Below are 21,842 nucleotides of genomic sequence, written 5' to 3'. Positions count from 1 at the left end.
GATCAAGACCATCCAATTCAGCTGCCTATACTGTAGCCTATACTATACCTTTCCACTAGCCCATCTGGCTAAACCTCCTCTAAATCTTTCCCCTGCCCTATCCCTGAACTCTCAGCTTTCTCTGGTTTCTCTCCTATCTCCTCTTGTGTCCTCTCAGAGTTAGTTTGTCCATTGTCCACGGGACCACCTTCTGCTCCCTCAACCCTATTCCTACTAAACTGCTGACCCAACTATTTCTCTTTGTCCCTGTGTTAGCCAATATTCTTAACATCACCCTCTCTCAAAAACCAACCCTTCACCCCACTGTCCTTGTAAACTATCATCCCATCTCCAACTGCCCTTTCCTCTCAAGTCCTTGACCGTGCTGTCACCTCCCAAATCTCTGTTCATCTTTCCTGGAATGCCATGTTTGCCTCCAATCGGGTTTCAACAGCTCTTACTAAAGTCACAAATGACGTCCTGTGTGACTGTGACAAAGGTAAAAATTCCCTTCTTGTCTCTCTCAACCTGTCTGCAGCCTTTTACAAGGTTGACCACACCATCCTCCTATGCGACTCCACTGTCATCCAACTGGGTTGGACTGCTCTCACCTGGTTCTGTTCTTATCTATCTCATCGTATCCAGAGTATCACTTGCAATGGCTTCTCTTCCTGCTCCTGCACTGTTACCTCTGGTGTCCCCCAAGAATCTATCCTTGGCCCTCTCCAATTTCTCATCAATATGCTGCCCCTCAGTGGCATCATCCGAAAGCAAAGCATTAGTTTTCACATGTACGCTGATGACACCTCACCACCAACTCTCTCTTGACTGTTGCTAAATTATCAGACTACCTAGCACAAAGGAAGATGGTTGTGGTTGTTGGTCAATCATCTCAGTCCCAGGACATTACTGCAGGAGTTCCTCAGGATTGTGACCTAGGCCCAACCATCTTCTGCTTCATCAATGATCTTCCCTGCTTCTGACCTTATGATGGAGGGATGTTCGCTAATTGCACAATGTTAAGTATCATTCACAACAACTCAGATACTGAAGCAACCCGTGTCCATACGCAGCAAGACCTGGACAACATCCAGGCTTGGGCTGATATATGGCGCAAATATAACTTGCCACTTAAGTACCAGGCAGTGACCATTTCCAACAAGAGAAAATCCAACCATCTCCCCTTGACATTCAGCGGCATTACCATCGCTGAATTCCCCCACTGTCAACATTTTGGGGGTTACCGTTGACCAGAAACTGAACTGGACCAGTTATATAAATACTGTGGCTACAAGAGCAGGTCAGAGGCTAGGAATTCTGTAGCAAGGAACTCACCACCTGACTGCCCAAAGCCTGTCCACCATCTACAAGCACAAGTCAGGAGTGTGATGGAATATTGTCCACTTGCCTGGATGGGTGCAGCTCCAACAACACTCAAGAAGCTTGGCACCATCCAGGACAAAGCAGCCTGCTTGATTGGCATCCCATCCACCTTCAGCATTCACTCCCTCCACCACCGACGCACAGTGGCATCAGTGTGTAATATCTGCAAGATGCACTGCAGCAACTCACCAAGAAGCATTTGACAGTACCTTCCAAACCTGCGACCTCTATCGTCTAGCAGGACAAGGGCCAGCAGATGGATGGAAACACCACTGCCTGCAAGTTCCCCTCCAAGCCATGCACCGTCCTGATTTGGAACTGTATCGGTTCCTTCACTGTTGCTGGGTCAAAATCCTGGAACTCCCTTCCTAACAGCACTATGGTGTTCCTATGCCACATGGACTGCAGCGGTTCAAGAAGGCAGCTGACCACCACCTCAAGGGCAATTAGGGATGGGCAACAAATGCTGGCCTAGCCAGCGACACCCACATCTCATGAATGAATAATTAAAAAAAAAACTCTGCATCCAGTACAAGATGAGTAGAAACTTCCTAGTTAGTGGGAAGACTGAAGCCACCTGCTCCAAACACTCTTCCTTAGCTACTGATTCTATTCCTCTCTCTGACAATAGTCTGAGTTTAAACTAGACTGTTTGTAACCTTAGTGCCCCAGATGAGCTTCCAAGCACACACATGCACCATCATTAATGCTGCCGATTTCCACCTCCGTAACATCGCCCAATCTCTGCTCATCTGCTGAAACCCTCATTCATGCCTTTGTTAGCTCAAGACATGACCATTCCAACACGCTCCTGGCTGGTCTCCCACATTGATAGATGTGGTAAACATGAGGTCATCCAAAACTCTGCTGCCTGTGTTAACTCGCACCAAGTCCCGTTCACCTATCGCCCCTGTGCTCACTGATCTACATTGGTTCCTAGTCAAGCAACGCCTTGATTTTAAAATTCTTATCCTTGTTTTCAATCCCACCATGGCCTCTCCCTTCCCTACCTCTGTAATCTCCTCCAGGCCCACGACCCTCACATATCTGCAGTCATCTAATTCTGGCCTTTTGAGCTTCCCCAATTTTAACTACTCTACAATGGGTGGCCGTGCTTTCGGTTGCTTAAGCCCTAAGCTGTGAAATTCTTTCTCTACACCTCTCCGCCTCTCTACCTTGCTTTCCTCCCTTAAGGCACTCCTTAAAACCTACCTCTTTGACCAAGCTTTTGGTCACCGGACCTAGTATCTCCCTATGTGGCTTGGTGTTGCTTTGTTTTATAATCCTGTGAAGCGCCTTGGGACGTTTATTATGTTAAACGGCTATATAGATATATTGTTGCCTCACAATGGCTAATAACAGAAAGTCACACCTCGGCCCCTTAATCTTTCCTTTGTATAAACTCCCCGAATCATCATCACTGCCATCCCCTTAACCATGTCATGTCACTTGACCTTGTTACTCCTATCATGTCAATCACTTCCTTGTATCGCTGTCAACCCACATCCCCTTACCCCTCTCATCCCTGCTGTCTCTGTACCTGGTTTTTCTCCCCTCCCTCCCCCCTCTCCTCCCTCCCTCTGACAGTTTCAGGGAGCAGGAGCGCTCAGCACTGTAGCCTTGTGGTTGGCCAGTTTGTTTAATAGTGCTGACAGCTGCTGAAGCAGGAACGCACTTCCCAACTTTGAACAGATTTGGGGTTTTCCAACTTCTTTTTAAAAATCTGCCGGAAAACCCCGAATCTGTCCGAAGTTGGAAGTGTGTTCCTGCTTCTGCAACTGTCAGCTGTGAAACTGACCGCAATGTTTTTAAAAAGGTCGGTCGGCAAGAAGACAAAGGGAACTTTTCCATCTCCATTAATGGACCCCAGCGAGGATGTGGAATGGCCCTGGGTACAATTTACATCCGCAGGCCAGATGGAAACCTTTGGTGGGCTGGATCGTGGCCTGCAGGCTGTATGTAGAACAATCCTGGTCTAGCCTTAGGCTGTCCATTCACTTTAACATTTCTGCAACTACTGCTTTGCTCAAGCGGACCTTCACCTCCACCTTTGACACCCTAGTACCCGTTAAAACCATTACTCTCTTTCATCCTGGCCATTCCCCTGCACTCCTTTCTCCTCCACCCTCACCTCCAAGTGTGAGGAGCTCACGAACTTCTTTATCATTAAGCGAGACCATCTAGTCAGCTGCCTTTGCCGTTTTCCTCCCCATCACATCTCCCTAACCCACCAGACAAACTTCCTCTAAGGTTCTCCCTGTCCTTACCCTGAACTCTCATTCTCTAGTTTCTCTCCTGTCTTCCCTTATGCTCTCTGAGCTCATCTTGTCTGAGACCCACCTCCTGCTCCCTCAACCTTTTTCCCACTAAACTGCTCAATTTCCCTTCTAGCTCCCATGTTAGCTGATATTGTTAATGGTTCTCTCTCCTCAAATATTGTCCCCTTCGCCATCAATCTGCTCTCATCACCCCCCCCCCCCCAATACACCAGCCTTGACCCATCCAGCCTTGCAAAGTACCGCTCTATCTAAACCTCCTGTGCCTCTCAAGTCCTTGAATATGCAGTCTTCCAAATCCATGCCCATCCTTCCCACAACTCCACATCTGAATCCCTCCAATCAGTTTTCTGCCTCTGTCACAGTAACAAAACAGCTGTTACCAAAAGTCACAAATTAAATGCTGTGTGACAGTAACAAAGGTAAACTGTCCTGCCTCCTCTCCTCAACCCGTATTTTGGCAGTGTTGTGTACGCAATTTTCCTCAAACCTCTCCACTGTTGAGCAGCGGCCTGGCACTACACTCGTCTGGTTCTATTCTTACCAATCCAGTCATAGCCGGACAATCACTGCAAAGGCTTCTCTTCCCCCTCCTGCACCATTTGTTCTGGTGTCCTGCAAGAATCTGTCCTTGGCCCATCCTATTGCTGCCCCTCAGTGACATCATCTGAAAACTGTTAGTTTCTACTTGTTTGCTGACAACACCCAGTTCTATCTTGCCGCTACCTCTTACCACCTCTCCACTGTCTCTAAATTGTCAAGCTAGTGTCCGACATCCAGTACTAGATGAGCATAAGTTTCTTACAATTTAATTTTGGGAAGACTGAAGCCATTGTCTTTGGTCCCTGCCGTAAACTCCGTTCCTTAGCTAACAACTCCATCCCTCTCCCGGGCAACTGTCTCAGGCTGAACCAGACTTGTCAATCTTGGTATCCTATTTGACCCCAAGATCAGCTTCCAACAGCACATCCGTGCCATCACTCTAAGAACGCCTGTTTCCAGCTCTCTAATATTGCCTGACTCCACCCCTGCCTCAGCTGATCTGCTGAAACCCTCACCCATGCCTTTGTTACCTCCAGATTTGACTATTCCAATGCACTTCTGGACAGCCTCACATGTTCTACCCTCTGTAAACTTGGTCATCTAAAACTCTGTCTGAACTCTCACCAATTCTGTTCACGCATCCCTTGTGCTCACTGATCTATATTGGCTCCTGTTTAAACAACACTTTTTTTAAAAAGAAATTCTCATCCTTGTTTTGTAATCCCTCCATGGCCGCACCCTCCCATCTCTGGAATCTCCTTCAGCACTACAACCCTTGGATATCTGCGCTCCTCCAATTCTGGGTTCTTGCATTCCTGATTTTAACCACCCCATCATTAACAAATGTGCCTTCAGCTGCCAAGACTCTTAAAGAAGCGAAGAGAGGCAGAGAGATTTAGGAGAAAATTCCAGAGCTTAAGACATTCGTTAAAGCCTACTTTTTTGGCCATCTGCCCTAAAAGTTGCTTATGGTTCAGTGTCAAAATTCTGTGAAGTGCCTTTTATTATGTTAATCACAAATATAAATTCAAGTTGTTGAATAGATGCTATTTCCTAATTATATGAAAAATACTGTAAAAGTAGTTCATTAGCTGTTCTTTAGATGTTTTCAAGCTGCAGTCATTTTGGCTTTACTTTCCACATTAATGAGTGACTGGCATTTGTAGAATTGATGATGGATTAGTTGTCAACCTAACATCAATTCTTTGCATTGCATATAATTATTATGAATTGTTTCATCTATTATTTGATTCGGCCTATTTTCCCCCCAGTTTCTTTGCAATTTGTTTCTGCTGGCATTGAAGGAGGTAAATAGGCACATAGGCAGATAGGAACAGGACTAGGCCATTCAGCCCCTCGAGCCTGTCCCGCCATTCAATGAGATCCTGGCTGATCCGTGGCCTAACTCTATATACCTGCCATTGGCCCATATCCCTTAAAATCTTTGCTTAACAAAAATCTATCTATTTCAGATTTAAAATTAACAACTGTTCTAGCTTCAACTGCTTTGTGGGAGAGAGTTCCAAACCTCTACCACCTTTTGCGTGAAGAAGTGCTTCCTAACAGCTCTCCTGAACAGTCTGGTCCTAATTTTGAGGCTATGCCCCCTAGTTTTAGAATCTTCAACCAGTGGAAATAGTTTCTTTATCTAGCCTGCCTTTTCCTGTTAATATCTTGAAGACTTCGATCAGATCACCCCTTAACCTTCTAAATTCTAGCGAAAACAGGCCTAATTTGTATAATCTCTCCTCGTAACTTAACCCCTGTAGTCCAGGTATCATTCTTGTAAGCCTACGTTGCACTCCCTCCATGGCCAATATATCCTTCCTAAGGTGTGGTGCCCAGAACTGCTCACAGTACTCCAAGTGGGGTCTAACCAGGGTTTTGTACAGCTGCAGCACAACATCTGTGTCTTTATACTCCAGTCCTCTAGATATAAAGGTTAGCATTCCATTAGCCTTTTTGATGATTTTCTGCACTTGCTCGTAGCATTTTAAAGATCTATGCACCTGAACCCCCAAGTCTCTTTGTACATCCTCTGTACTTAACCTCTTCCCATTTAGAAAGTACCCTGCTCTATCCTTTTTTGGTCCAAAATGGATAATCTCTCACTTGCCCGCATTGAAATCCATCTGCCACAGTTTTGCCCACTCACCTAGTCTGTCAATATCTCTTTGCAATTTTATGCTATCATCTAGACTGTCTACAATGCCGCCTAACTTTGTATCATCAGCAAATTTGGATATATGACTTACTATGCCATCATCCAAGTCGTTAATGAATAATGTGAATAACTGAGGCCCCAACACAGATCCCTGCGGGACACCACTAGTCACATCCTGCCAATCGGAGTACTTACCCATTATCCCCACTCTCTGTCGCCTACTACTCAACCAACTTCCTGACCATGTCAATAATTTGCCCTCAACTCCATGGGCTTCTACCTTAGTTAACAGTCTCTTATGTGGAACTTTATCAGATGCCTTCTGGAAGTCCATATAAATAACATCCATGGACATTCCCCTGTCCACTACCTTAGTCACCTCTTCAAAAATTCAATGAGATTTGTCAGACATGACCTTCCCGCCATGAATCCATGCTGGCTATTTTTATTGGCACCCTGCTATTAATTTTTAAAGAGATCCTCCAAGTGTTGATGCTCTCTGGGCTTGATGTCTTCGAGTAGTTACGAAGCTAATTATCAATTAAAGGCAATTTAGGATGCTTCAACCATGCCTATTAATGTGGCTTCTCCATGCTGTTGATTTTGGTATCGTCTAGCAGTTTTCTTTGAGTGGTTTTGCACGTCATTCAATTGGCTCCCACTCTGTCTAATTCTCCATTCCCCTATTTTTTTCCTCTCCCCTCCCCCAACTTATTAAAGTAAATTCATCTTTGTCTCGTTGAAGGGTGCACATGTAAAACATCTTAACTTTGCATGAGATGCTTGTGTAGTTCAAGTTTTTTTTGGAGATTTTCAGCATTTTCAATTTTTTTTTCTCTTCAGACTTTTTTTGGCATACCCAGCTAGTCGCCATCATTTCCCCCTCCCCCCACACTCCCCCGAACCCCTCTCCGCCAGCCAACCCAATTTCACAGGCGAGTGGGATCTGCATGTTCCTTTTTCTGAAAGCCCTTATGACTTCATCCTCTGAGGATTCTAAAAGGAAGAACATGGTTGTCATTGTCATAAAAGCTGACTGTGCAGGCTATATGAAGTAGGTCTATTTCTAATTAGATGAGATTTCTGCTTTCATTTTTTAAAATCTACATTGCAGGTACGATAATGACGTTTAAGAGGCATCTTGACAAATACAGAAATAGGATGGGAATAGAGGGATATGGTCCCCGGAAGTGCAGAAGGTTTTAGTTTAGGCAGGCATCGAGATCGGCGCAGGCTTGGAGGGCTGAATGGCCTGTTCCTGTGCTGTACTGTTCTTTGTCTTTGTTATTTACTCAAGTTAAAGTGCAAGCTATATTTGGGAATAACAAATTTGATAATACAACTCAAAACAACTCTCCTCAGTAGGTAAACTAACTAGGGTAGTGAACCATACAGCCTAGGAAGATCTCCGTTTCAAACCGGCAACTTGATTAGCTGATCTCAGCTACGGCTGCAGTGTGTTGCTATAATTGGGTTCACTAACCTCAGGCTGAGGGGAAGAACCAACTAGAAGTTTCCTGCTGTTGATTTCTGATCAGAAAACCCTTTTGCAAAGTGTCCATGGGCTCCATTTTGATCCCTTTTCCACCCCTTTTTTGATCGGAATGGAGAGGTACGGAGATCAAAACCGCTCAAGAAGTCTTAATGCTGTATTGCCCCTGAGGAAATAGACAACCAAGGTTTCTACTGGAAATAGGCAGCTGTTTCATTAAATTAAGAAATCTGGGATTATCTGATGTACGAAGGACCCTGATGCCAGTTTGGAGTTCCATTGGGTGCTGCAGAAGCCCTGGAACTTGCGATGATTAGACAGCCAAAACCGGCTTCTTCTTAGGTAGTCCCTTGGAATCGAGGAAGACTTGCTTCCTCTCCGGTTCGATGGGTTCTGAGATGGTTAAGTCCAATGCATGATCTGCAGACTCTGCCACATGAATGGCAGGTGGTGCTTGAAGGGCCAGGTAGATGAGTAATTTGGAGGTTTGTGCGCTCCCTCCGATGCCTTGACTTAGCCTCCGCATGTTCCCCACGAAGTCCCTTGAGGTATACGATGCCTTCCCGAATGTACTTTCTCCATCTAGAATGGTCCCGAGTCAGAGACTCCCACTAGTTGACGGGGATGTTTGATCTCTTCAGGGATGCTTTGAGGACATCTCTAAAACGTTCTACTTCCTCCTGGGAGTCTCCTGTGCGATCAAGTTCTGAGTAGGACAGCTGCTCCGGGAGACTGGTGTGAGGCATGTGAATGACCTGCCCAGCGGAGCTGGTTTTGGATGATTAGTACCCTGATGCTGGGCAGGTTGGCTTGGGAGAGGGTGCTGCTCTTGGATTGCCTTTCTTGCTACTGGATTTGGAGGATCTTGTGGAGACACCTCTAGTGGTACTTCAGTGCTTTGAAGTGTCTGCTGCAGTTTGTCCAAGTCTCCAAAGCATTTAGGAGTGCATGGATTACTGCTGACCAGTAAACCATGATCTTGGTCTCTGGTTTGAGATCCTGATTCTCAAATACTCTCCCTCAGTCCCAGGCTGAGCTGGCACATTGGAGGCGATGATGAACCTTGTCATCTATGTCTGCCTTTGTCGAGGAGGCTTCCAAGATTTGAAAATGGTTCACATTTTCCAGGATCTTGCCATTGATCTTGATTGGAGGAGGTGTTATGCTGTGGGAGCTGGTTGGAGGAGGACCTTTGTTTTCCGAGTGTTTAGTAAAAGACCTATTTTCTCATGTGCGTTGGAGAAGGAGTTGACAATGATCTGGAGCTCAATTTGAATGAGCATACATGCAAGCATCAGCTACATACTGAAGCTCGACGACTGAGGTTGGAGTGATTTTGGTTTTGGATTGAAGGTGGCACAGGTTGACAGTTTCCTGTCTGTTCTGCTGATTATCTCCATGCCTATGGGTAGTTTGCTGGAGGTGAGGTGTTGCATTGCAGCAAGGAAAATGGAGAGGAGGGTTGGTGTGATGCAGATTTTCTTGACCCTGCTCTTGACCCTGCTCTTGACCCTGCTCTTGACCCTGCTCTTGACCCTGCTCTTGACCCTGCTCTTGACCCTGCTCTTGACCCTGCTCTTGACCCTGCTCTTGACCCTGCTCTTGACTCTGCTCGACTCCGTCTGTGGTGGATTAGTTGTTGAGGATCACAGCTTGCATGTCTTCATGGAGTAGTTGGAGGATGGTGACAAACTTCTGAGGGCAGTCTAATTTGAGCAGGATGCTCAATAAGCCTTCACAGTTGAGAGTTAAAGACTTTTGTGAGGTTGAGAAAGGTCATGTATTGTGGTCCCCTGCATTTTTCTTGGATTTTCTCGCAGTGAAGAACATGTCTATGGTACCTCTCGATGGTCGAAAACTGCACTGTGACTCTGGAAGGAGCTCTTCAGCCACTGGGAGAAGGCGATTGAGAAGGATCCTTGCAATGATCTTCCCTGTGGCAAACAGCAGGGAGATTCCTCTGTAGTTGCCGCAATCTGTCTTGTCTCCCTTCTTGAATACAGTCACGATCACGGCGTCCCTGAGGCCCGCCGGCAAGTATTCCTCATCCTGGATGAAAGAGGTGTGGTTGTGCAGTCGTGCCAAGAGTGTATCTCTGCCATATTTCAGGATTTTGGCAGGGATTCAGTCTGCTCCAGAGACCTTGATGTTCTTTAGCTGTTGAATGGCTTTTACGGCCTCCTATCGGGCTGGGATAGCACTGAAATTGAGCCGGGCGGGATGTTGATGGATGGGGTTAAGGACATTCAAGTTGAAGACAGGAGTCTCTGTCAAGGACTTTGAAATGTTTCCTCCAGTGAGCCCTGACTGCCTCCCTGTCCTTGATGAGCTCTCCTTGACTCTCAGTAGCATAGGCCCTTGACTGCTTGGGTCATAGATCACCTTGACAGCAGTGAAGAAACCGTGCATGTCGTTGATGTCCGCAAGTTGTTGGATTTTGTGTGCTTTTTTTGCCCACGGTTTGTTTTGAATGTCCCGCGTTTTATGCTGCACTGCTGCCTTCAGGAGGATTGTTGCTTTACCTTGGATGGACGGTGAAGTTTCCAGTCTGCAACAGCTTTGCGCTTATGCTCAATTAGATCCTGTATTTCTTGGTTGTTCTTGTCAAACCAGTCATGATGCTTCCTTATGGAGAAGCCAAGGATCTCTTTGCAGGTGCTGGCTTTGGTGGCTTTAGGGTCGACCTGGCACTAATGGCACACTGTGGCTTCTGGTAGTTGGAGATCGAGAGGTTGGCGGTAAGACGTTGACTGAGAATGGCCGCTTTTGCAGGATCATTGAGGCCTTCAGTGTTTTCATGCCGCATTGCTTTCTTGCATCCTCTCCTTGGGGGCTAGGCTGATGGAGATGGTAGATTGGATGAGGCAGTGGTCGGTTCAGCAGTCATTGGTACCTGTCACGGAGCAGGTGATGTAGAAATCTCTGCGGTCCATCAGTCAAACAATGGCATAGTCGAGTAAGTACCCGCATTTGGACTGCTGATGTTGCCATGAGGTCTTGTGTTTGCCTCGCTAGCAGGACAAAGTGTCAATTATGAGGTCATGCTCAAGGCATTTCGTCAGGAGGAGGACTTCGTTGGAGTTTGCTTTCCCTACTCCTTACTAGTCAGCCCCTTTGTTATGCGTGTTTCCATTTTTTGTTAAATTTTGAGAATGTTTTGAAACTGAAAAGGATTCCATAGATACTGGAACTTTGGGTGTTTTTTTTTCTCAAAGGTCACCGAGGATTTGAACTGAGTTTGAACTGTAAACAGTTGCTGTTCTCAAATGATAATCCAGCAGGGGTTGTTTTTGACTTGGAGAGATGTTGACCAAGGAGTGACAGGCCAAGATTTATGGATGTCAGGAGACTTGACTTCTGGAGTGTTTTCAGTTTCAATTTGAACTGTTTTTTTAAAAAAAAGCCAGTTGCTTTTTGCCTGCAAGAAGAAAACAGCTCACCTCGCTCTCTCGCGCTCTCTCTCTCTCTCGCGCTCTCTCTCTCTCTCTCTCGCGCTCTCTCTCTCTCTCTCTCTCTCGCGCTCTCTCTCTCTCTCAGCAGCTCTCTCTCTCTCTCTCAGCGCTCTCTCTCTCTCTCCCGCGCTCTCTCTCGCTCTCTCGCGCTCTCTCTCTCTCTCTCGCGCTCTCTCTCTCTCTCTCGCGCTCTCTCTCTCTCTCTCGCGCTCTCTCTCTCTCTCTCGCGCTCTCTCTCGCGCTCTCTCTCGCGCTCTCTCTCTCTCTCTCTCGCGCTCTCTCTCTCTCTCGCGCTCTCTCTCTCTCTCAGCGCTCTCTCTCTCTCTCTCTCTCGCGCTCTCTCGCTCTCTCGCGCTCTCTCTCTCTCTCTCTCTCGCGCTCTCTCTCTCTCGCGCTCTCTCTCTCTCGCGCTCTCTCTCTCTCGCGCTCTCTCTCTCTCTGCGCTCTCTCTCTCTCTCTGCTCTCTCTCTCTCTCTCTCTCTCGCGCTCTCTCTCTCTCTCTCTCGCGCTCTCTCTCTCTCTCTCTCGCGCTCTCTCTCTCTCTCTCGCGCTCTCTCTCTCTCTCTCTCGCGCTCTCTCTCTCTCTCGCGCGCTCTCTCTCTCGCGCGCTCTCTCTCTCGCGCTCTCTCTCTCTCTCAGCGCTCTCTCTCTCTCTCGCGCTCTCTCTCTCTCTAGCGCTCTCTCTCTCTCTCGCGCTCTCTCTCTCTCTCAGCGCTCTCTCTCTCTCTCGCGCTCTCTCTCTCTCTCGCGCTCTCTCTCTCTCTCGCGCTCTCTCTCTCTCTCGCGCTCTCTCTCTCTCTCTCGCGCTCTCTCTCTCTCTCTCGCGCTCTCTCTCTCTCTCGCGCTCTCTCTCTCTCTCTCGCGCTCTCTCTCTCTCTCGCGCTCTCTCTCTCTCTCGCGCTCTCTCTCTCTCTCGCGCTCTCTCTCTCTCTCGCGCTCTCTCTCTCTCTCGCGCTCGCTCTCTCTCTCGCGCTCGCTCTCTCTCTCGCGCTCGCTCTCTCTCGCGCTCGCTCTCTCTCGCGCTCGCTCTCTCTCGCGCTCTCTCTCTCGCGCTCTCTCGCGCTCTCTCGCGCTCTCTCTCTCGCGCTCTCTCTCTCGCGCTCTCTCTCTCGCGCTCTCTCTCTCGCGCTCTCTCTCTCGCGCTCTCTCTCTCGCGCTCTCTCTCTCGCGCTCTCTCTCTCGCGCTCTCTCTCTCGCGCTCTCTCTCTCGCGCTCTCTCTCTCGCGCTCTCTCTCTCGCGCTCTCTCTCTCGCGCTCTCTCTCTCGCGCTCTCTCTCTCGCGCTCTCGCTCTCGCGCTCTCGCTCTCGCGCTCTCGCTCGCGCGCTCTCGCTCTCGCGCGCTCTCGCTCTCGCGTGCTCTCGCTCTCGCGCGCTCTCGCTCTCGCGCGCTCTCGCTCTCGCGCGCTCTCGCTCTCGCGCGCTCTCGCTCTCGCGCGCTCTCGCTCTCGCGCGCTCTCGCTCTCGCGCGCTCTCGCTCTCGCGCGCTCTCGCTCTCTCGCGCTCTCGCGCTCTCGCTCTCTCGCGCTCTCTCTCTCGCGCTCTCTCTCTCGCGCTCTCTCTCTCGCGCTCTCTCTCTCGCGCTCTCTCTCTCGCGCTCTCTCTCGCGCGCTCTCTCTCGCGCGCTGGCTCTCGCGCGCGCTCGCTCTCTGGCTCTCGCGCGCGCTCGCTCGCTGGCTCTCGCGCGCGCTCGCTCTCTGGCTCTCGCGCGCGCTCGCTCGCTGGCTCTCGCGCGCGCTCGCTCGCTGGCTCTCGCGCGCGCTCGCTCGCTGGCTCTCTCTCGCGCTTATGCATACATAATAGGGACCCGGGTCAATTCTGGGTACTGCCTCTGCGGAGTTTGCAAGTTCTCCCTGTGACCACGTGGGTTTTCGCCAGGTGCTCCGGTTTCCTCCCACCGCCAAAGACATGCAAGTGATGGGTAAATTGGCCATTGTAAATTGCCCCTAGTGTAGATAGGTGGTAGGGAATATGGGATTACTGTAGGGTTAGTATAAATGGGTGGTTCTTGGTCGGCACAGACTCGGTGGGCCGAAGGGCCTGTTTCAGTGCTGTATCTCTAAATAAATAAACATGAATATACACACATACATACATAACTATATACATACATACTCATCTATATACATACTCACGTCTGTATACACATGCATATATGTATATATTTGAGAGAGAAAGGAATTATGCACAAGTTTTAAACTTAGAGCTGTAGAGTAGTGAAAGCCATTGCTTTCTACTTTTTCCAAAAGCTGTTCTCTTTTCAACAGATGGAAAGACTTGATATTTGTAATCGCATTAGATATGAAAAAGTTTTCTGTGTAATTAAATGTAATTTTCAGAAAGTGATCTCTGTTTTTGTGTGTTACAAAACATTTTATTTTCAGTAGTATTGATAGCTAAGAGACGACTACCTAACCCTCCCAAAGAAGATGTGTCTGAAACATTTGTAACGTAATATGGCTGAGATTTGGAACTGAGCATTGTACCACTATAAATATATAATTTAGCATCAGTCTGTATAGTTTCTTAGCAATTTTCCAGTTTTTTGTTTAGAGCACTAGTTGGATGTAAAGCAACTTTTAAATTCACAACCTAAAAAAAAAAGTAATCTCAACATTGGTTAGCTATATGAGATTTGTGTAAGTTGGACAAGTTATTACTGAACATCGGACGGTTTTGTATTGTAGATTAGTATCTGCTAGAAACTGAACTGAGATTGTCCAAGTTCATGTCTCTCACAACTAAGTGTGAGCAGACTCTCATCTCTCTGAGTCGGGCCCAAACTTGAGAACTGAAAGAGCAATTTGAAACTCCCAATTTTGGTATTTCAGACAAGAATAATGCAATAGACAACGAGTTTCTTTTGGATCCCGTTAGAGAATGGGTAAAAGAACCAACCCAATTTGTGCTCCAGCAGATTTGATTAAAACTGGAGAAAACATGTTCTATTGCAATGACAACTTGACTATTGCATGCTTGAATCATTGCACTTAAATACCAGTGTGAAAATTTAACAGCTTGGTGCAAAAATGTAATTGATTTGTGGACACCAAAATGCTTTCTTCTTTGTGGCCAATCCAGAGGTCATTACTGTCCATGTGAATTGCATATATGGATGGAGAATCTTCCTCAAGGTTTTGAGTATTAAGCTGTTAGCCATGATGTACTTGAATATGAACTAACCAAATTGCTCTGTATTAAGCCTGCCAGATGTAAGTGAGGCTGAGGACTTCGAACTGTTTTGACATGATTAAGCATTCTGTCCTGTTTAAATGTTTATAATCTAATCTATCAAATTTGAAACAACCTATTCAGCAACAAAGAACATTAATAGTTCATTTGTATTCGGTAATTTTTAATTGGCATCTATACTTTAATGAACACTAATTTCTTCTGTTTCAGGTGCTCTCTGCGCTCGATATACTCCAACCTCCACACATTGACTACTTTGAGGAAATGTATCCTACCAATCAAATTTAATATTTCTGAAATTACTGTAAGTTTTAGATGGTTGTCATTAATATACAGTTAGAATTTTGTTGGAAAACAGTATTAGAAAACTGATATACTTTGTTTTGTGAGCCATAATGTTGGGCAAAATACTAATTTTTGTTTCTCTGATCACTTGCTCATGACTGTTGCTTCTGAAGTCCGACAAGCAGGGAAAAGAAACCAGAAGACTATTGGCAAACTAACCATTCCTACTTATGCACTTGAATCACATTTGTGAGCAACTTGGGTTGTGATTAATACTATTTATGCAGAGACAGCTACTCCAAATTTATTTTGGATGAGACAAGATGCATAGTGTTTTTTATACTCTTCACATTTTACCCAACTTGGGAGGAAATGCTACAGTAACACAACAGGCAGTTTCAACTCCTGAAAGAAAACTTCTTTCCAGAGATGGTCTTTGGCTCCAGAGTGACATATCTCAATCAAGTCTACTTGGCCACTCATTGTATACTTTTTTAGATTATCACAGGTGTGTGTTTTCATTTTGACATTGCATGATGTAGTAACACTTTAATTTGGAAGTTAAGATGTAAAAATGGTTAAATACCAGAGTATAAATATATGATCAACATTGTTTAAAACAAGTTGAGATCAGCATCACTAGGAAAAATTGTGAATGGTTATAAAAATTGTTGCATAGGTTTTGATTTTGATAATTGTAAAATATAAAAGTCAACTGCAAAATAGAGATATCAATTTAAAATGTCTAAGCATATGGTCAGTGAGTTAACGCTCTTTTGTCAGCATACAGTGACTGTTTTAAAATGGAACGAAAACCTATACAATAATTGTTATAATGCAGTTTCTCAGTTTGTATTGGCCATATTTCAATCATGCCATTTATAGAGTAGAGTCATAACACAGAAGGAGTCATTTGGCCCAATGAATCTGTGCTGGCTTTCTGCAGCGCAATCCGATTAATCCCATTCCTCCATAGCCCTGCAAGTTCACTTCCTTCAAGTACCCATCTAATTTCTTTGTGAAATCATTGATCATCTCTGCTTCCACCACCCTTGTAGGCAGCGAGTTCTAAGTCATTACCACTTGCTGCATTAAAAAAAGTTGTTCCTCATATCCCCTCGGCATCTCTTGCTTAAAACCCTAAATCTCTGTTCCCTAATTCTTGTATCATCAGATAATGGAAACAGTTTTTCTTTGCCTACCTTATTTAAACCTGTCATAAATTTGTACACCTCTTTCAAATTTCCCCTCAATCTCCTTTGCTCCAAAGAAAGCAACCCAGGCTTCTCCAACCCAACCTTTATAGCTAAAATCCCTCATCCCTGGAACCATTCTGGTAAATTTACTCTGCACCCTCTTAAGGACTCTTGCATCCTATATAAGTACTTGTGAAGAATGTTGTCAGTTGTTCCCTTCCCCTCTCCCTTGCCAAAATAAAACTATATACCTCTTAACTGTTTTTAAAAAGAATAGATGTTCATTTTGTAGTGCAGGGGCCAAAACAAACAGTATAATGTTTGTTCAAAGTTTGAAATGAGCAACTATATAAACCGTTGCTGGTTTTCCACTAGTTTCAGCACTGCTGTTGGCAAAGCACCAAAGTAAATGTATTATGGATCTGGTATCATTCAGTATGAAGAGCTGATGTACTGTATTGTCTCAAAAAGCTGCCTCCTGTGCCGTAATGACTCTGACTCAATATCAAAATGTCACCTATTTATAGTAAAGCTACTGTACTCTGACAACTTTGGCTGGTACAGTTTTTTTTATTCATTCATGGGGATGTGGGTGTCGCAGGCCAGGCCAGCATTTATTGCCCTTGAGAAGGTGGTGGTGAGCTGCCTTCTTGAACTGCTGCAGTCCATGTGGGGTAGGTACACCCACAGTGCTGTTAGGGAGTTCCAGGATTTTGACCCAGCGACACTGAAGGAATGGCGATATAGTTCCAAGTCAGGATGGTGTGTGACTTGGAGGGGAACTTGCAGGTGGTGGTGTTCCCATGCATTTGCTGCCCTTGTCCTTCTAGTTGGGAGAGGTCGCGGGTTTGGAAGGTGCTGTCTAAGGAGCCTTGGTGCCTTGCTGCAGTGCATCTTGTAGATGATACACACTGCTGCCACTGTGCATCGATGGTGGAGGGAGTGAATGGGGTGCCAATCAAGCGGGCTGCTTTGTCCTGGATGGTGCCAAGCTTCTTGAGTGTTGTTGGAGCTGCACCCACCCAGGCAAGTGGAGAGTATTCCATCACACTCCTGACTTGTGCCTTGTAGATGGTGGACAGGCTTTGGAGGGTCAGGAGGTGAGTTACTCACTGCAGGATTCCTAGCCTCTGACCTGCTCTTGTAGCCATGGTATTTACATGGCTACTCCAGTTCAGTTTCTGGTCAATGGTAGCCCCTAGGATGTTGATAGTGGGGGATTCAGCGATGGTAATGCCATTGAATCTCATGGGGAGATAGTTAGATTCTCTCTCGTTGTTGATCATTGCCTGACACTTGTGTGGTACGAATGTTACAAGCCTGGATATTGTCCAGGTCTTGCTGCATTTCTATACAGACTGCTTCAGTATCTGAACATTGTGCAATCATCAGCGAACATCCGCACTTCTTGAAGGAAGGTCATTGATGAAGCAGCTGAAATGGTTGGGCCTAGGACACTACCCTGAGGAACTCCTGCAGTGATGTCCTGGAGCTGAGATGATTGACCTCCAACAACCACAACCATCTTCCTTTGCGCTAGGTATGACTCCAGCCAGCGGAGGGTTTTCTTCCTAAATCCCATTGACCTCCGTTTTGCTAGGGCTCCTTGATGCCATACTTGGTCAAATGCTGCCTTGATGTCAAGGGCAGTCACTCTCACTTCACCTCTTGGGTTCAGCTCTTTTGTCCATGTTTGAACCAAGGCTGTAATGAGATCAGGAGCTGAGTGGCCCTGGCGGAACCCAAACTGAGCATCAGTGAGCAGGTTATTGCTAAGCAAGTGCTGCTTGATAGCACTGTTGTTGACACCTTCCATCACTTTAATGATGATTGAGAGTAGGCTGATGGGGTGGTAATTGGCCGGGTTGGACTTGTCCTGCTTTTTGTGTACAGGACATACCTGGGCAATTTTCCACATTGCAGTGTCGATGCAGGATGTTGTAGTTGTACTGGAACAGTTTGGCTAGTGGCGCGGCAAGTTCTGGAGCACAGGTCTTCAGTACTACTACCGGAATATTGTCAGGGCCCATAGCCTTTGCAGTATCCAGTGCCTTCAGTAGTTTCTTGATATCACGTGGAGTGAATCGAATTGGCACACGGACTAAAATCACAGCTATGAGTCTGTTTGCTATCAAAATCAGGAAATTCCAACACAGACCGGAGTGCATACGCAGAATATTACAACAACTTGCACACAGTAAGTCAAGGCCCACGACAATCTTCAAGTGAAGTGGGATTGATTGTACCAGAACAATCAGCCCTGTCGACCCTGCAAAGTCCTCCTTATTAACGTTTGGGGGCTTGTGACAAAGTTGGGAGAGCTGTTCCACAGACTAGTCAAGCAACAGCCTGACATAGTCATAATCATGGAATCATACCTTCCAATGTCCCAGACACTGCCATCACCATCCCCGGATATGTTCTGTCCCACTGGCAGGACAGACCAAGCAGAGGTGGCGGCACAGTGGTATACAGTCAGGAGGGAGTTGCTCTTGGGTTCTGGAGTGGATGTTGAGGACTCCATGAAGTCTCATGGCATCAGGTCAAACATGGGCAAGGAAACCTTCTGCTGATTATCACCTACTGCCCTCCCTCAGCTGATGAATCAATACTCCTCCATGTTGATCACCACTTGGAGGAAGCTCTGAGGGTGGCAAGGGCACAGAATGTACTGTGGGTGGGGGACTTCAATGTCCATCACCAAGAGTTGCTCGATAGCACCACTACTGACCAAGCCAGCCGAGTCCTAAAGGACATAGCTGCTAGACTGGCTATGCGGCAGGTGGTGAGGGAACCAACTAGAGGGAAAAACATACTTGACCTCGTCCTCACCAATCTGCCTGCTGCAGATGCATCTGTCCATGATAGTATTGGTAGGAGTGACCACTGCACAGTCCTTGTGGAGACGTAGTCCCGCCTTCACATTGAGGATGCCCTGCATCGTGTTGTGTGGCACTACCACCGTGCTAAATGGGATAGATTTCAAACAGATCTAGCAATGCAAAACTGGGCATCCATGAAGCGCTGTGGGCCATCAGCAGCTGCAGCAGAATTGCACCACAATCTGTAACCTCATGGCCCGGCATATCCCCCACTCTACCATTATCAACGAAGAGTGCAGGAGGGCATGCCAGGAGCAGCTCCAGGCATTCCTCAAAATGAGGTGTCAACCTGGTGAAGCTACAACACCAGGACCACTTGCATGCCAAACTACGTAAGCAGCATGCGATAGACAGAGCTGAGCAATCCCATAACCAACGGATCAGATCTAAGCTCTGCAGTCCTCCCACATCCAGCTGTGGATGGAGGTGGACAATTAAACAACTAACTGGAGGAGGTGGCTCCACAAATATCCCCATCCTCAATGATGGGGGAGCCTAGCACATCTTCTTTTTCTTCTTTGGCCTCCTTGTCTCGGGAGACACTGGGTAAGCGCCTGGAGGTGGTCAGTGGTTTGTGAAGCAGTGCCTGGAGTGGCTATAAAGGCCAATTCTAGAGTGAGAGACTCTTCCACAGGTGCTGCAGATAAAATTGGTTGTCGGGGCTGTTACAAAGTTGGCTCTCTCCTTGCGCTTCTGTCTTTTTTCCTGCCAACTGCTAAGTCTCTTCGACTCGCCACACATCAGTGCAAAAGATAAGGTTGAAGCATTTGCAACAGTCTTCAGCGAGAAGTGCCGAGTTGATGATCCATCTTGGCCTCCTCCTGAAGTCCCCAGCATCACCGATGCCAGACTTCAGCCAATTCGATTCACTCCGTGTGATATCAAGAAATGACTGAAGGCACTGGATACTGCAAAGGCTATGGGCCCTGACGATATTCCAGCAATAGTACTGACGTCCCGAGCCAAGCTGTTCCGGTACAGCTACAACACTGGCATCTACCCTGTAATGTGGAAAATTGCCCAGGTATGTCCTGTACACAAAAAGCAGGACAAGTCCAACCCGGCCAACTACCGCCCCATCAGCCTACTCTCAATCATCAGTAAAGTGATGGAAGGTAGCATCGACAGTGCTGTCAAGTGGCACTTGCTTAGCAATAACTTGCTCAGTGACGCTCAGTTTGGGTTCCGCCAGGGCCACTCAGCTCCTTACCTCATTACAGCCTTGGTTCAAACATGGAAAAAAGAGCTGAACTCGAGGTGAGGTGAGAGTGACTGCCCTTGACATCAAGGCAACATTTGACCGAATATGGCATCAAGCAGCCCTAGCAAAACTGGAGTCAATGGGAATCGGGGGGAAAACTCTCTGCTGGTTGGAGTCATACTTAGCACTAAGAAAGATGATTGTGGTTATTGGAGGTCAATCATCTCAGCTCCAGGACATCACTGCAGGAGTTCCTCAGGGTAGTGTCCTAGGCCCAACCATTTCAGCTGCTTCATCAATGACCTTCCTTCAATCATAAGGTCAGAAGTGGGGATGATCGCTGATTGTGCAATGTTCAGCATCATTCACAATGACTCAGATACTGAAGCAGTCCGTGTAGAAATGCAGCAAGGCTTGGACTGATAAGTGGCAAGTAACATTCGCGCCACATCGTGCCAGGCAATGACCATCTCCAACAAGAGAGAATCTAACCATCTCCCCTTGACATTCAGTGGCATTGCGATCGCTGAATCCCCCACTATCAACATCCTGGGGCTACCATTGACCAGAAACTGAACTGGAGTAGCTATATAAATACCACGGCTACAAGAGTAGGTCAGAGGCTAGGAATCCTGCAGTGAGTAACTCACCTCCTGACCCTCCAAAGCCTGTCCACCATCTACAAGGCACAAGTCAGGAGTGTGATGGAATACTCTCCACTTGCCTGGATGGGTGCAGCTCCAACAACACTCAAGAAACTCGACACCATCCTGGACAAAGCAGTCCGCTTGATTGGCACCCCATCCACAAATGTTCACTCCCTCCACCACCGATGCACAGTGGCAGCAGTGTGTACCATCTACAACATGCACTGCAGCAATGTACTAAGGCTCCTTTGACAGCACCTTCCAAACCCACGACCTCTACCAACTAGAAGGACAAGGGCAGCAAATGCATGGGAACACCACCACCTGCAAATTCCCCTCCAAGTCGTACACCATCCTGACTTGGAACTATACCACCGATCTTTCACTGTCGCTGGGTCAAAATCCTGGAACTCCCTTCCTAACAGCACTGTGTGTGTACCTACCTCCCATGGGCTGCAGCGGTTCAAGAAGGCAGCTCACCACCACCTTCTCCAGGGCAATTAGGGAAGGGCAATAAATCCTGGCCTAGTCTGCAACACCCACATCCCATGGATGAATTAAAAAAAATTTCAGTCGTATTTGAGTCCTCATTTCATTTTAAAGTCATATATTCACTTATTTAATATAATTAAAATTACAGAGCAAACCGTATGGGACTTTGGGAAGCAGAGAACTGAAGTTGGAGTGCAGGACTTTCTACATAAAAATACAGAAAAAAGTTAACACTGATAAAGGCCATTCGGCCACTCCTTCAGTAATATTTATCGTTCCTTTGAGCAGATAGGTCTAATCAGATTTAGAACAAAGAACAGTACAGCACAGGAACAGGCCATTTGGCCCTCCTAGCCTGCACCGATCTTGATGCCTGCCTAAACTAAAATCTTTTGTACGTCCGGGGTCCGTATCCCTCTATTCCCATCCTATTCATGTATTTGTCAAGATGCCTCTTAAACGTTGCTATGGTACCTGCTTCCACCACCTCCCCCGGCAACAAGTTCCAGGCACACTCCACCCTCTGTGTAAAGAACTTGCCTCGCACATCCACTCTAAACTTTGCCCCTCTCACCTTTAAACCTATGTCCCCTAGTAACTGACTCTTCCACCCTGGGAAAAAGCTTCTGACTATCCACTCTTTCCATGCCGCTCATAACTT

The 21,842-nt window shown here is 46.8% G+C and overlaps 1 protein-coding gene across 4 annotated transcripts in view; it reads left to right on the top strand.

Annotated features, from left to right (window-relative positions):
• nlk2 (nemo-like kinase, type 2) overlaps positions 1-21,842 on the top strand; it is a 277,172-nt gene that overhangs the window by 96,819 nt on the left and 158,511 nt on the right. For all 4 annotated transcript variants that reach the window (XM_068010549.1, XM_068010551.1, XM_068010550.1 and 1 more), the window contains exon 3: positions 14,689-14,744. In XM_068010549.1, the coding sequence (XP_067866650.1) occupies positions 14,689-14,744 (56 nt within the window). The remainder of the gene's footprint in view (positions 1-14,688; positions 14,745-21,842) is intronic.

Source organism: Heterodontus francisci, chromosome 30, assembly GCF_036365525.1.
Source record: "Heterodontus francisci isolate sHetFra1 chromosome 30, sHetFra1.hap1, whole genome shotgun sequence".
In the NCBI taxonomy this organism is placed as follows: Eukaryota; Metazoa; Chordata; class Chondrichthyes; order Heterodontiformes; family Heterodontidae; genus Heterodontus; species Heterodontus francisci.
Note: the sequence above shows the minus strand (reverse complement) of the source record. Positions and strands in the feature narration are given on the sequence as shown.